General features: G+C 38.2%; 1 protein-coding gene across 1 annotated transcript in view; it reads right to left on the reverse strand.

The window, feature by feature from the left end:
• Nucleotides 1–14,410, reverse strand: part of LOC124723061 — a 193,739-nt gene extending 179,329 nt beyond the window's left edge. The window contains exon 1 of the mRNA XM_047248239.1: nt 13,959–14,410. Within this exon, the coding sequence (XP_047104195.1) occupies nt 13,959–13,988 (30 nt within the window). The 5' untranslated portion in view covers nt 13,989–14,410. The remainder of the gene's footprint in view (nt 1–13,958) is intronic.
• Between the last annotated feature and the right edge of the window lie 1,603 nt (nt 14,411–16,013).

Here is a 16,013-nt window from a genome sequence, read left to right on the forward strand (position 1 = left end):
TGGGCTGCCAAGGGTGACAGCAGAGGTGAAAGCACCCCAGTCAATACTATTGAGAGCCTTTCTGGGCAGGCATCCAGGGGAGTGACATTGAACGAGCAACAGAAAGATCATAAAGTGGTCACTACCACAGGTCATCGTGAACCTCCAGTGGATGGATAGGAGAAGACAAGGACTGCAGATGGAAAGGTCAATGGCAGAAAAGTTCCATGTGTCACACTGAAGTGTGTGTGGGCTCCAGTACTCAAGAGGCAAAGGTCAAGTTTTGCCAGTAAGTTTTTAAGGTCTTGACCACAGCCAGTGATCGTGGTTCCACCCCACAGAGGGCTATGGGCATTGAAATCACTCAAAACTAGAAAGGTGGGGAAAGCTGAGAAACCAATGCAAATAATATGTTCTGAGACACTTCACCACTGGGAGAGAGGTAAGAACTGCAGATAGTAATATCCTTAAATGCCCTTACCTGAACAGCCACAGTTTCCAAAGATGTATTAAGAAGCACAAGTGTGCTATATAGAGTGTCCAGAGCATACATGCAGAAACTGCCCGCCACCCTGTCATATGTAGCATGATTCTTAAAATAGACCTAGCATCCACAAAGGGCTGGGGTCAACATTGCTGGAAACCTAGTTTCCTGAAGGGCAATGCAGAAGGCAAGGGAAATGCTTAAAATATGTCTTAGTGCAGCCAGATGATGAAAAAAACTACTACAATTCCACTGGAGAATAAGGTTGTCACTCTACTGTGAGGCCATGAAGAGATGAAGGAGGCAGGTTATGCCACAGGGTCACCTGCTGCCATTGGTTGAGGGGTTATGGCATCAACATACACAGGTTCTGGCTTCCGTTGTGTGGTGCGACCCGGGGACTCAGGGGCTGCCGGACTCTCCGCCTGGACTACAGGAGTGGAAAATGTGGGATCTGGTGGTGTAGGGGCCACTGGAATCTCCTTCTTCTTGGAGGTCTACTTCTTATCTTTCCTCTCCTTAGAGAATTTGTATGATTGTGAGTGCTTCTCTAAATCAGTTTCAGGTAATGATGATGATTGTGGTGGTGGTGGCGGCGGCGGCGGCGGCAGTGAAGCCCTGAAACTGGCAGTCTGTGGCTCCTGTAGCCATGTAGCCCCCTCAAGTGAGCTGTATAACTCCAACAGAGAAGTAGAACTCTGAAGAAGAACTGCACAAGCAGGTGAATGGACAAAATAGTCATCAGAGACTTTAATGCACGTGTAAAGAGTGAAAGACAGGAGTATGAAATGTACTGGGAACAGAAGGATGGGGAAGTAGACATGAAGAAGGAATTCTGCAAGAGGAATGGTTTAGTAACACTGATTTTGGAAGAAACAGATCCACAAAGTAATGAGGTACAGCAGGAATATAGGGCAACAATATTTGGTGGATTACATGCTCTATGACTGGGAAACGAAGAGGACTGTAACGGATATAAAGCTACTACTGTCTGCGGTTAATGGCTGGTACCCCTGGCTACTGGTGAAGAGTATGAGAATCATGAAGGAATCATAGACAACAGATAACCAGAAAATGACTAGAGTACAGAAACTGAAGGAAAAAAAGAAATCTAGGAAGAATATCAGGAGATTATAAGGGAAAGATTACCAAAGGATGAACCAAAAACCTGAAAAGAGGAATGGGGACAATTTAAAAGTGCTATGGTAGAAAGTGCAGTAGCTGTATGCAGAAGGATGAGTGGCAGAAAACTGTAGAAGGAGACACCATGACGGAATGAAAGAGTCAAGCAGATAGTGGGAAAGAAGACCAAGACCTTCAGGCTGTAGTTCCACGAAAGTACCAAATTAGCAAGAGAGGAGTATAAGAAAAAGAACGAAGAGGCAAGTAAGAGGGTCACTGAGAAGAGAAGAAAGTGGATGGAAGAATGGACAAAGATGACTGAGGCAGCTAGCAGAGGAAGTCAGAAACCACTATATATGGAATGGTCAAAAGTAAGAGGAGATGTTTGAGAGAGGATGCAACTATGATGAATAAAAATGGGAAGGAGTTTAATAACAGAGAGACACTAAAGATATTGTGGAAGGAGTGTCCTGCTAAATCCAAACAGAGTTGGAGATGAGGATAACAAACTGGAGGAGGTAGAAGTAAACTCGGGGGGAGGAGGACCTGAAACGCACAAGGTGAGAGGAGGAATAGAACCAGGTATGGATGGGCGAAGTGTCGAAATGGTGTAGGCAGCAGGAGAGGTTGGGAAACAGTGGCTGTATCATGTGATGATGGTAGTATGGAATGAGAAGATTGGAAGAGGGCACCAACTGTCCCTATATTCAAGAAAGGTAGTAGGAAGGATAGTAGAAACTACAGGGTAGTCACACTGATACCACACTGTGCCAAGGTGTATGAAAAGACCCTGGAGGGCAGAAGTTGAACAAGAATCGAGAACAGATTGAGGGAGGAACAGCACGACTTCAGATCTGGCAAGTGAACTGTTGATATATTTGCAGAGAGGCAGCTCCAAGAGCACCATTATGAATCTGGGGAAGACCTTCTGATGGCCTTTCTCGATACAGAAAAAACATTTGACAGCATCTGCAGAAGAAGCAGGGACTAGAAAAGAAGGGAGTGGAAACAGAGACAACAAGCAGAGTAGTGGAGGAGATGTCTCTTCAAGTATGACTTGTGTGAAAGTGGGAAATGAAGGACAGATTGGTTCTAGCAAACAACTGGTGGGAAACAGGGCAGTGCATTGCCACCTCTGCTCTTCATTGTGATCTTGGATGAGATAATGACTAAGATGGCAGAAAAAACTGGAGAAGACAAGATGAAAGCAATGCTATTAGCATATGACTTCATGATCTGGGGAAAGAGGGAGAAGGTTCAGGAACAGCTGGACACCTGGGAAGAAACTGTGAGACAGTACAGAATGACATTTAATGTGAACAAATGAGAGATCCTTGTTACAACTAGAAAGAAAAATTGACCAACTAGCAGAATATGGATTACAGGTGAAAGAATGAAGAACATGGAAAGCATCAAGTACTTGGGAGGTGCGACAGAGGAAAATGGAAATGGAAGAAAGATATCACTGAATGTGGCACACAGGCAGAAGAATTCGCACGAAGTGTTAGGAGCCTGATTTGCAACAAAGACATCCGACTCACTCTCTCTCTCTCTCTCTCTCTCTCTCTCTCTCTCTCTCTCTCTCTCACACACACACACACACACACACACACACAAAAGACGTAATAAACAAAAGTTACCACATCCCAATACTGACCTACACATCTGAAACATGGGTAGTGGAGAAAATAGATGTAAGCAGATTACAGGCATGTGAAATGAGGTTCCTCAGAATTAGGATAGGAGTAACAAGGAGAGACAGGATGAGGACTGAAAAGGTGATGGAAATATTGAAAGAGAAGGCCCCTGCAGAGCAGGATAGAAAATAAATGCTAAGGAAGAAAAGGGACTTAAGCAGAAAAAGAAACGAGGATTCCCAAGAAGGTACATGAAATGGAGATGTGAAGGAAATTAACAAGAGGAAGACCAAGGGATAGATGGCTGAAAAGTGTGGAGGATTATGTTGAAAAAAAGGTCAGGACTGGACCACAGTGAATACAGAAAGATAGTGGGAAAACAGGTCTAGATGGTGAGGTTTATGTTCCAAACTGATTCAGCCTGGGGCTGGAAACTGTTCAAGATGATGATAATAATGGTGATGATGCACAATGGGTGTATTTGTGGAGCACAAATGTAGATGTAACTACAAACAATAATTTCTCAGCAATCCCCTAAAATACAGATTGTCTGCAACAATTCCTGCAAAAAAAAATAAAACTCTTCTTACAAGCAAAACCAACTTTGTAAGAAACTGTTATTCCAAGACAATAAAATATACTAAATACAAGTATAAAATTGTCAGAGGGTAATTAAGTATTATGAGCTATGTGGAACGAGTACGGCATATACTTAACACTGAAAACATCAATTAAGAACCAAATATCTGTTTTTCTTTATTTTTCTTGAGGAAGTGGAAATGACATACATTACTGGATTCTATAGCTAATATGATGATTTAATTTCATTTAGATTAAATTTCTGCAGCATGTATCGAAAATTTACAAAATTAGTCAAGTCATTAAAACACCAACACAACAAGGAAAAGGCAACATGGGAAGAAGACGGAGTAGCACTGAAAAAATATGAAATAACAAAGAAATAAGAGAAACTGAAGTTTTTACATGACCCACGTTAGTCAATACAGTCAGTCCATGTCAAATCACCTAGGCCTCCCTCGTCGACCGTCATTGATTTCACTGAAATTTTGTGTGAACATTTACACATCGCCCCAATGAACATTGGTAAACTTTGACATTTGTTGGAGCAGTGCACGGCAAGAAACAGTCACTTATGTATGAATTTCTGGAGTCTTTGAGCTGTTATCCCTCGGGCAGTAATTTGTTGAAAGAAACGAAATTTTGCCACCTTTTACAACTTTATGCGCTCTCTTAAAAATAATACTATAAAGAGTTACAAGCCATATTCAGTCAGAAAATTTTAGACAAAATCGCCAGAAGAAATATCAGAGTTTTGCTTGTTATATCTCAGGAACTAAAGGTATTATGCAAGTGAAACTTGGCATGTAGTAAGCGAATGACACAAGGTTCGCAAGCACAAAGTTTCATGTATGCACTACTTTCCCATAATGAATATTTTCAACCTGATTTTTCCAAAAAACTATGTCCTGTGAAATTTTATAAACTGAGTTCATTAGAAAGACCATAGTTTTAACCACCAAAATAGCGTATTTGATTATCCAAAGCGTACTAATAATGCTAGATTGTGTAAAGCAAAGTTGGGCACAAAAATCCCAGCATTGAAAAAATGTAAACTTGAGATTCTTATATCTTGTAGAGTAAACACATCCTGAACATTAAACTTAATACACAATAACTTGGCGGCATAACGATGTGGTATACAAAATTTCATTCACTTACAATTAAAGATGATTTTTGTGAAAACGTAAAAATAGGGTATATTCGACACCTCGTTTACAAGTATCATGTTGTATTAAAGCTTCAAAACAAGTCTCATTTGAAATAACATGTTTTAATCCATGCCTCCAGCCCCGAAGAGAGGGTTTAATTTCCAACATGGACTAGCAATGCTACATAAATTGAAGCAAACCAGCCAGAAGTATCGCACTGTGGATAAAGTTTTAACTTTTGCTTCTTATATTTCATTGATTAAAGGTATGATAAACATGAAACTTTGTAGGCAACAACTTAGTAACATAAGGTTTTCCAATACAAAATACCATTCACGTACTGATTTCTAAATTTCTACAAAGTCAGTCCAAACTTGATTTTCAAATGGTTCAAATGGCTCTGAGCACTATGGGACTTAACTGCTGTGGTCATCAGTCCCCTAGAACTCAGAACTACTTAAACCTAACTAACCTAAGAACATCACACACATCCATGCCCAACGCAGGATTCGAACCTGCGACCGTAGCAGTCACGCGGTTCCAGACTGCGTGCCTAGAACCGCGAGACCACCACGGCCGGCAAACTTGATTTTCGTAAATATTACAATGATAGGTCACATTCAATTTGCTTTTAGAAAATCTGTTTTCCATTAATGATTTTAAACTAATCACAGTTGGAAGGAGTATGTTTTCAACCAATCAGAAAATCTCATTCTACCTTCCAATGTGGGTTAACAATACCCGAAAATCACGGACAAATTTGAGGGACTCTTATCAAGCAAACAGGCTATATTGCAACAACCTGTTATCCATGTTTTGTTGCATGTTGATTTTATTTTTAAATTGTTAAGTAATATATCACTATATCACATTGGTCCATGTGAGACATTGTCACTACCAGTTCAATAACACAAACCAACAACCCCAATGCCACAGGGATCATGCCCAATAGCTGTGCAATACAAGCCACTGGTGGGTTTCTTCATCCAGTTTCCCAAGCCTGTAATTTGGTTTCTTAATTCAGGTTCCAAAACCTTGTGGTGATATCTGCCTGCTTACAAAGTCATTTGTCATGTACCTCATTTATATATCTTATTTTAAAAATAAAAAAGTAAATAAATAAAAAAAACATTCCACGACACACAGAGACAGGTTGCTATAACGTAGAATGGCCTGACGGGCTCCCTCAAATTTGTATGTCATTTTCAGGTATTGTTAGCCCACATTGAAAGATAGAACGTGATTTTCTGAATGCTTGAAAACACACACTTTCCAACTCTGATTGGTCTCAAATTGATTACAAAAAAACAGATTTTCTAAGACGAAATTGAATATAATCTATTTTTGTAATATTTACGAATTTCAAGTTTGAACTGATTTTGTAGAAATTTAGAAAGCAATGTGTGAATGATATTTTTTATTGGAATACTTTACGATATTAAGTTGTTGTCAGTTTCATGTTTATCCTGCCTTTAATAGTGAGATATAACAAGCCAAAGTTAAAACTTTATCAGCAGTGTGATTTTACCGGTTAGTTTGCCTCAATTTACACAGCACTGTTAGCCCATGTTGGAAATCAAACCCGGTGGGGTGGGGGTTAAAACACATCGTTTCTAATAAGATTTTTCTGTAGCTTCAACATAAAACTGTGTTAGTAAAATGAAGTGCTGAATACACACTACTTTCACCTTTTCACAAAGATCATCTTTTCGACTAATTTACAGATTACTGGAACACAGAAGGTGAATGAAAATTTGTATGCCACATCCTTGTGCTGCCAAGCTATTGCATATTAGGTTTCATGTTCATCATGAATTTACTCTACAAGATAAAAGAATCCGAAGTTTATGTTTTTTCTGTGCTGAATTTTCGTGCCCAACTTTGTTGTACACTATCTAGCATTGTTAGCGTGTGACTTGTTTTGACGGTTAAAACTGTGGTCTTTCTAATGAGCCCGGTTTATAAAATCTTACAGTACACAAGTTTTTGGGAAAATGAGGTCGAAAATATTGCATTTTTTTACATTTTCACAGGATCTTCAACTCTGCACTTCATTTATTCAGTATGAGAAAGTGGTACATAAATGGAACTTTGTATTTGAGAACCTTGAGTTGATTGGTTACTACATGCCAAGTTTCACGTGCGTCATACATTTAGTTCCAGAGATATAAGAAGCCAAACTTTTAATATTTTTTCGACAACTTTGTCCAAAATTTTATGGTTGAATATGACCTGTAAAATTCTTTCCATTATTATTTCCAACAAAATGCATGATGCCATACAAGATTATCAAATGTTATTTTTTTCAAGAAAACATTGCCAGAGATATAACAATTCATATTCACCAGAAATTCATCCTCGGTCTGCGCAAAGTCGCGCATGGAGTCAAAGAAGTGACTGTATCTCAATGAGTATTTCTTCGACGAACATGAAAGTTTACAAATGTTTATTGGGGCCATGTGCGAATGATCACACAAAATTTCAATGAAATCCACGATGGTCGAGCAAGACAATGTTCCAAATTGGCATTGATGACCCAACAGAAATATGAAAAAAAGGAGAATTCTACATAAAATGAGCTCCTTAAAACCAAATTCAGTAACCAAGAAATCTTCAGGATGGTTAAGTGGCACACTAGAGGGGGTAGTTCCCTAGATGCTGCCAGGAAATTAGTTTGTGTGGGGTCATTATCAATACCAACTGAGAATACATAATACTATAGTGTGGGTGTCAATTGTACAGAAGAAAAACTGTATGTGGATACCCGAACTTTCTTTCCCCAATAAATGTCTAAACCATAGAAAAATTTTTTACAGTCTCTACAGAGTGCTAACAATAAATTACTTAACTCAACCATAATATTAACTCAAGAGACGTGCATCACTCATAGAGAATAAATGGAAGGAAGGAAAGGGACAACAGTGTGAATATCTAAATTACACCTACATGCATATTCCGCAAGCCACCGTATGGTGCGTGGCGGAGGATACCCTATACAGCTATGCAGTCTTCTCTTTTTCTGTTCAAAAAGAACGTCACCTTCCCTCCAGGGATTCCCATTTGAGATCACAAAGCATCTACGTAACACCTGCATGTTGTTCGAACCTCCTGGTAACAAATCTAACAACCCGCCTTTAAATTGTTTCTATGTCTTCCTTTAATCCAGCCAGGTGTAGATCCAAAACACTTGAGCAGTACTCAAGAACAGTATCCTAAAAATTCTCCCAATAAACTGTAGTTGACCATTTGTCTTCCCTACCACAACACTGGCATGCTCATTCCATTTCATATTTCATATCTCTCTTCAACATTACATCCAGATATTTAAATGACGTGACTGTCAAGCAGGACCTACTAACACTGTATCAGAGCATTACGGGTTTGCTTTTGAGCAGGCCTATCACATTTCGCCAGGGCAGTCCTGGCAGTACCTTTGCCATCAACAGCAACATACTGGGTTATATTAACAAAGAAGTCTCTGAGCCACTCACATATTGGGGGACCTATTCCATATGCTTGTACATTCATTAGCAGTCTGCAGTGAGGTACCGTGTCAACTGATTTTTGGAAATCAAGAAATATTTAATCAGCCTGTTGCCCTTCATCCATAGTTCGCAGTCCATCATGTGAGAGAAGGACAAGCTGTGTTTCACAAGAGAGATGCTTTCTGAAACCGTGCTGATTTGTGGACATAAGCTTCTCAATCTCTAGGAAATTTATTATATTCGACATCAGATTATTTTCTAGAATTCTGGAGCAAACCAATGTTAAGGATATTGGCATGTATCTTTGCAGGTCCATTCTTTTGCCCTTCTTGTACACAGGAGTCACCTGCATTTCTTCCAGTCGCTTGGGACTTTAAGAAGTGCTGGGCGAGAGATTCATGATAATGCAAACTAAGGGCCCAATGCCTTAGTGTACTCTTTGCAAAAGCAAATTGGGATTCCATCCGGTCCTGGTGGCTTATTTGTTTTCAACTGTTTCTCTACGCCAGGGACGCTTATTACTATGTTGTTCACACGGGACTGTGGGTGATGGTCAAATGACGCGTGAATGATTTCTTGAATGCGGGATTTAAAACTTTGGCTTTCGTTTTGCTATCTTCAACTGCCACACCAGACCGGTCAATGAGTAATTGGATGGAAGCCTTAGACCCTTTTAGCGACTTTACGTAGGACTAGAATTTTCTCAGGTTCTAGGCCAGATCTTTTGCTAAGATATGACGGTGGAAGTTGTATGCTTTGCACTTAGATTTTTTCACAGATGCTTGAATTTCTACTAACCTTTGCCTCTTATCATGTGTGTGTTCTCTTTTGACAAGAGTCTACAAACAATCTTTGCTTCCTCAGCATTTTCCAAATCAAATTTTGTTACTAAGCCACAGTGGGTCTTTTCCCCATCATTAATCCACTTACTAGGGAAATACTTGTCCACAGGACGATTTACAATCTTTTTAAACTTTCCCCATAATGGCTCTATGGAATTGAATGATCGCAATTCATTGTCATTCATGTGAATATTACTTCTAAAATAAACAATGAATCCTCCAAATACAAAAATGCTTACTGTATAAAGCACGTTTAGTCTGAAGTAAAATTATAAAGCAACAGATAAATTATTAACCACCAAGCTTGCATAATTGTAAAAAAAAGCAGGAAAAATTTCTTTTGGTTGGCTGGATCTGTTAAAACCATAATCATGAAACACCTGAAGTGTCCAAAAGAAACATGCATCACTAGCAATAAAAGCATGGTGAAGATACTGGATAAGTATGTGGCAGATATTGAAAGGTAGTAAAGGTCCATCATAAGTCAACAAATATAGTAACTACAGTGTTGGGCGCACTATAATTTCAAAAGAAATTCATGGTTTTCAGATAAATAAAACTTAAATTTTGCTCATTGTTTAAATCAATTTTTGAAGTGATATTTGCAAAAGTAGCCATTTCTACTGCTGCAGCTAAGGAAAATGGATGGATAATTGTGGATATTAAGAACTCCTCAGACACACTTTAATTTCTCAGTTCTCAAGAACTATCATAAGTATAAAAAAATATACAGGAAGATACTGCTTGAAGCAAAAATCATTCAATGTAAAATTAATATATAATGCAGAAAATAAAGGCCAAGTAGTGTAACAACATACAAATGAAATGGAAATGAGTGTTTGGCATCATTGACCAGGAGGCCCCTTGCAGGGCAGGACCAGACAACTCGGTGCAGGTCTTATTACATTCGATGCCACATTGGGCGACCTGCACTCCGGATGGGGATGAAAAACAACACCCAGTCCCTGAGCGGAGAAAATCTCCGACCCAGCCGGGAATCGAACCCAGGCCCGTAGGATGGCAATCCGTCACGCTGACCACTCAGCTATCAGGGCACACAACATACACGTGAAAGATTGGGATAAAACAACAGAAAGTCCTCAGGAATTGGCAACTTTTGTCAATGATAATTTCTCTGGTATTAGAGAGAGAGAGAGAGAGAGAGAGAGAGAGAGAGAGAGAGAGAGAGAGAGAGAGAGAGAGAGAGAGGGAGGGGGGGGGGGGAAGGGGGGGGGGAGAGAGAGAACAGACTGTGTCCATCTTTAAGTACTAATATATTGGTCATACAAGTTAATATTTTGCTTCACAGTAGTTCAGTACTGTGAAGACAATTTTTCAAAACCAGGCAAGATCAATGTGTGCCTATGGATAATGAAAAGCAAATTAACTATATAAGTTAACATTGTATTTTCTTTTCTCTTCTAGGAACTATGCATTATCTCACAAGTTAACCTATGGTAGTGGAATAAAAGTTATTACAAATAACACTCAGCTACTGAGTCAGTATTTGAAAGGTGTGATTATTAACACAAAGCACCATTATTAGCATTCATCTACCAACTGATTACTACATTAAAGCTGTTACTTAGTATCGAAAACACAAGCTTTGTGTTTTGAGAGGCTAGTCACATTTGTACACTTACTGAACATATACTCCATACTCAATTTTCAGTGCATTGCATAAAGCATTTTGTATCAGTATCAGATTTCCTGTTCCCTTCCATTTGCACATGGAGTGAGGTGAAAAATGACATCATACACTTTGGTATGAGTCCTACTCTCTCTTAACTTATTCCCATGGTCCCTTTGTGGAATATACAATGGAGGAAGCAAAACTACGAACAGTCTTCCTCAAATCACTGTTTGTTATATTTACCCAGCAGTTTTTTTTTCCCCAAGAAGTGTAACTTTTATTATAAAGACTCCTATTGACGTACCCTAAGTATCTGTGTTTCACACTTTTTGTGCGAGCTGAATGAATCTTATGACCATAGAAGCCTGCCTCACAATTAGTTTGTCATCTGCTGGCAATTGTATCTGTTAAGGACTCCAAATGCTAGAGTAATGGCCACACTACCCTCTTGTGTGTGGTCTTATTTATTCTTACAGCAAAAGTAGTTGAACTGGAAGAGGCTATATGTTTGTTTTCCAATTCTGAGCATCCATCAATATACGTACTTAAGAATTTAAGTTGTTTTTAATCTTGTATAGTATTTCCTATTGGTGCCATATACAGTTTCCTTTATTGTTGCAGTACTTATTTGTAATTTCCCCCATCCTCAAAAATATTAGTCTTTCCCTTCTCTTCCCTAGTACTGATTCCTCGTATTCAGTCCATTTTGTATTATTAGCCCTAAGATACTTAACACTCTGACAAATAACAATCAGAAATTTAAGAATACAAAGTCTACATGTTTGCCTCCACCTAATATTTTCAACACATGGGGTGTGTGTGTGTTTGTGGGGAGGATGAGGGGGGGAGGGGGGGAAGGGGGGGAAGCAGTGCTTCAAGAAAGCTGGTTTTGCAAACATATGCTGAGATTTTTTGAGATGCTTGTTTTCCTCTAGTGCTGACGATATTTTTGAGCAAAGAATATGCTCTAAGATTATGCAAAACTGATTTTAGTATTACTGCTCTGCAAAACTGCCCAAATTGTCTCAAAACCATTTTTATACATAATAATTCCATGCACCTTTTTCCAATCACATGGGGCTATTCAACAAATAAAAGCCAATGTGTTAATTCAACAGTCTACTAGGTATAAAAACCTATCTGAATTCTGTCAGGGCATGGTATCTTGTTTGCTCTGAATAATTTAAATTGGATTTCAATTCCAGGAATACTTGTTTCAATATTACTCATTTCTGGGTTTGTGCAGAGGCTAAATATTATAGTAGTTCAAATCATATCACTTACAACTAAGTACTGATCTCTACCGTATCACACTGTTCTATGGATACAACACTGTTAGACAGCTCAATGAGTTTCTAAAGTATTTTACCTCAATAATCCCACCAAATGCCGAAGAACACTATCCTCATTTGCCATACCTGAAGTGTTTGATATTTTAACATCTGTGTAACAGTTGCTACATTTCCTGCTTGTGTAAGACCTCAATACAACAGTAAATCATATTCACTACAAAGTCATGCATTCATGCAGGTTTATTCACATTAGCACAAAATTTTCAGGTTTTCTCCAATTGGTATTCCTGTAACTCTGAACAGGATACTGGTACAAATGTTTTGGTGATCCAAGAGCAATAAAACACTGAATAATTTACTACTAGTCTCCACACACAGAAACTGCATCCAGAAACTCAAAGGAGAATTTTAGTTGATGAAAAGGGAGAGGGTAGTGTATACCAGAAAACATTAATCAATGCGAGAAAAAGTATCTTCTAAACATTACACTACACCAATTATGTGTATTTAGAAGTGTGTTAAATTGTAGAAATAAAATCTGTAATGCTTATAGAAGCTAAATAAGAGCTTGTTAAGTTCACGACATAATGCACAAAGTGAACATCATGATTTTTGTCAATATTTACAATACTAAATTTTACAGTATCAATACAGACAACTGAAGTAACATGGCAAAGCAAAGGATTCAACTTTTACTGCGACTGACTTTTGATGTCGATTCAAAACTCTACATTGCTCCAATACACACATTCAGTCTTGGACATATATTGTGATTTCAAAGTACTCTCCTGGGCAGTGACATGCACAGCACACAATTGAAAACCATTTAGGCCTAATGAAGATTTATAAAAGGTAATGAAAGGTGAGAAGGGAGAAGAAATTCGTAATGTATTAATTAGCACAAGGCTGATGATGTATGAAAAATGTTAATGCAGTAAGTAAATAAAGATTAACCAATGGAATAATTAAATAAACGTTAACCATCATACTTGGGCAAGGTATAAAATAGGCAGTACGCTATCACCGTTTCTTTATACGAAAATCATCAACGACAACTGAAAAAAATACTTTAATTTGCCCGGGCGGCGTTAGTAATTATAATAGGGCACAATACTCCACGTTGAAAAGAATTTTTGCACTTGACCAGCTGTTGAAAACAAAAACCACGCGGGAAATTTATGCGTGGGGGGTCATGAAATAGTACATAGTATACATTTCACACGGGAAGCAAAGAGAAATTTTTTATCTTTTATTTTAGTCTTTTTTTCTTTGCGGAACCATGGCGGTGAATTACTTCAGTACATGTATTCCACCATCTCATAGACACTGTACGATATCCTGTATGGAAACTGCTCTATACTAGGTATTTTAAGTGATTAAATACAAAGGTGAATAAAAAATACGACATGCAACTATTTACATATAAATTAACGGAGCCACAATCAACCATGAGACTACAGATAATTTGTTTTACGAGGCAAGACATGGAAATACGGATCAGCGTTACGTACATTTGAATACAACAATTAGACAGGAATTTGAAGGTGCAACAAATATTCTACTATTTAAAAGAGTACAAAACATCTTTTTACACGAAACAGAATTCAGAGAAAGGGCAATTAACGATGCGTTGACTGGCAACCGAGTATAATCTATCGGGCTTCAACACGAGGCAGGACATTTCGAAAGAAGTGTACAAACAATAAAAACAAATAAATACGTCACTTCAGAACTATTTACATAATTTAACTAACCTCTGCGTTGAATGCTCGGACTGAATCCATGGTTTTCTTTCTTTAGGACATTGTAATAATTGTAAATTACTCCTCACACGTCTTTAACATTCTACTAATATAATTAAAATAACACTAGTACACTTGTTCATCACTTAATTATAAGAAATAATACATATATTGGAGTCTTCATTATTGGGAACGAATATACACCACCGTCCTGAGTACAATTTTCACAAAAACCTTCACACGACGCTAGATGGGTTACGTCATGAGGAATGGCGGAGAGTTTTCGCAAGATGATTGAATGCGTCATATTTTCCAGCTAAAAGGCGTGATTGAACGTAAATGTTGCCATTTAACATTGAAACAATATGGATGATACAACATGATAGAAATAAACACATGGATGTACATAAATAAGCAAAAAATAAACATCCAAGACTCTACGACCCGCGTGTACCTCCTTCCGACCTCAGTCGGACACTGAACGATGGGAGTTAAACAAATGCCCGTTACTTCTGTGGCGCGAAATTCATTTCTAAAGTGCAGTCGTTTTTTATAATTAATGTGCAGCTGTGCCGTAAAACAAATACATGAGATGGTTGCGATTAATACCAGTCAGCTTGCACACTGCTAATTCACTGTATATCGTGCTATAAGGGCCCGTTACCAATAAGCATGTTTTGTATCAGACTGTAATCCTATATTGTTTTGTAAGCTTTCATTATTTTGGAGCGATTCATCATCGAACTGATTGTGTTTGTGCAAACGTCACAGTTCTTGCCAGCAGCGGTTTCTCAGCCAATACTCAGAAAATTATGTTTCATGCCGACGTACTGCTTCCAAATCTTTTTAAGAGCTCAATCATTTAATCAATTTCAATCAAAATTCTTTGAGAAAAAAACATGATTAGTTCTATTCTTTATACTTTCTGCCAGTGTACTTTTGCACTGAGTCCAATATGTCCAGTGAGTTGTGAAGAAGTAGTTGGACTGGGCGCAATGTGTGCAGTGATTCGTGGGAAGATCTGAATAAATGAGGTAACATTAGTTTAAGGATTTACTAGACCCTTAAGTTACCGTATTATATACTCGCATGTTTATTAACTTTTAATTGTTTTCTTGTTGTACCAAATTAACATTTCTAATACAATTGTAAAATGATTACTGCTGGCTGCATGGTCAATGTTGCTTATACCCAAATTAAATAAAACAAGTGTAAAATGTTCTGTGGTTGAGTAAACAACTAAGGTAACATACCTACAAACATTCTAATGATTTTTTTTAATGCTGTCAGTAAGCTTGATATGTTTCATTGGTTTCTTGATGTATTTGTGGTTTGCACTTTGGTCGAATCTCAATGTACATATACTTGGTTCTCGGTCATCTTATAACTTATCGATACTTACTTCAATCGTACTAGGCAAGACGGCAGCAACAGAAAATTGCTTATATTTTCTCTGAAATAATTGCAAGAGGAACGAGGAAAAGTGATCAACACCTAAAGAAATGAGATGTCTGTTGTGATGGAATGCGCTGGACGAGTTTTACTGTCAAAACAATTGGCAGAGAAGAAATGCAGCGACACAAATGAAATCCCACATGAAGCAAGTACTGTAAATCGTTTCACATAGCGTGAGGGCTGAACTAATGGGTATCACTTCTAGTGCGTAAATGCCAATTCGACGTGAAAGATGTTGTATTGCCGAAAATGTAAGGATGATAGGAGGAGGGAGAGTAGCTGAACTGGTAGCTGAAAAGATAAGGGGAATGGGGGCACCGTCAAAATGACAGAATTAGCCTACTCCGATTTCAGATGTTATAGGTAAGCGTTTTCTGCTTCACCTAAAGAGACTGCCGTAAAAGAAGTCCGGATAATAGGTCACACGCAAATGAAATTTGTTCAAATAAGCTTACCCTGATCCATCAGGATGTCAGAGGAGAAAACAAAATAAGTTAAACTTCTTATCTGTTTATGCGATCTAGGATGGCAACAAAAAAATGATGTACGGTACTATGTTTGAGCATCATGTAAACACAGGACTGTAAATGTTAAATATAGACACAATAAATT

This window comes from Schistocerca piceifrons, chromosome X, assembly GCF_021461385.2.
Source record: "Schistocerca piceifrons isolate TAMUIC-IGC-003096 chromosome X, iqSchPice1.1, whole genome shotgun sequence".
NCBI classification, from domain to species: Eukaryota; Metazoa; Arthropoda; class Insecta; order Orthoptera; family Acrididae; genus Schistocerca; species Schistocerca piceifrons.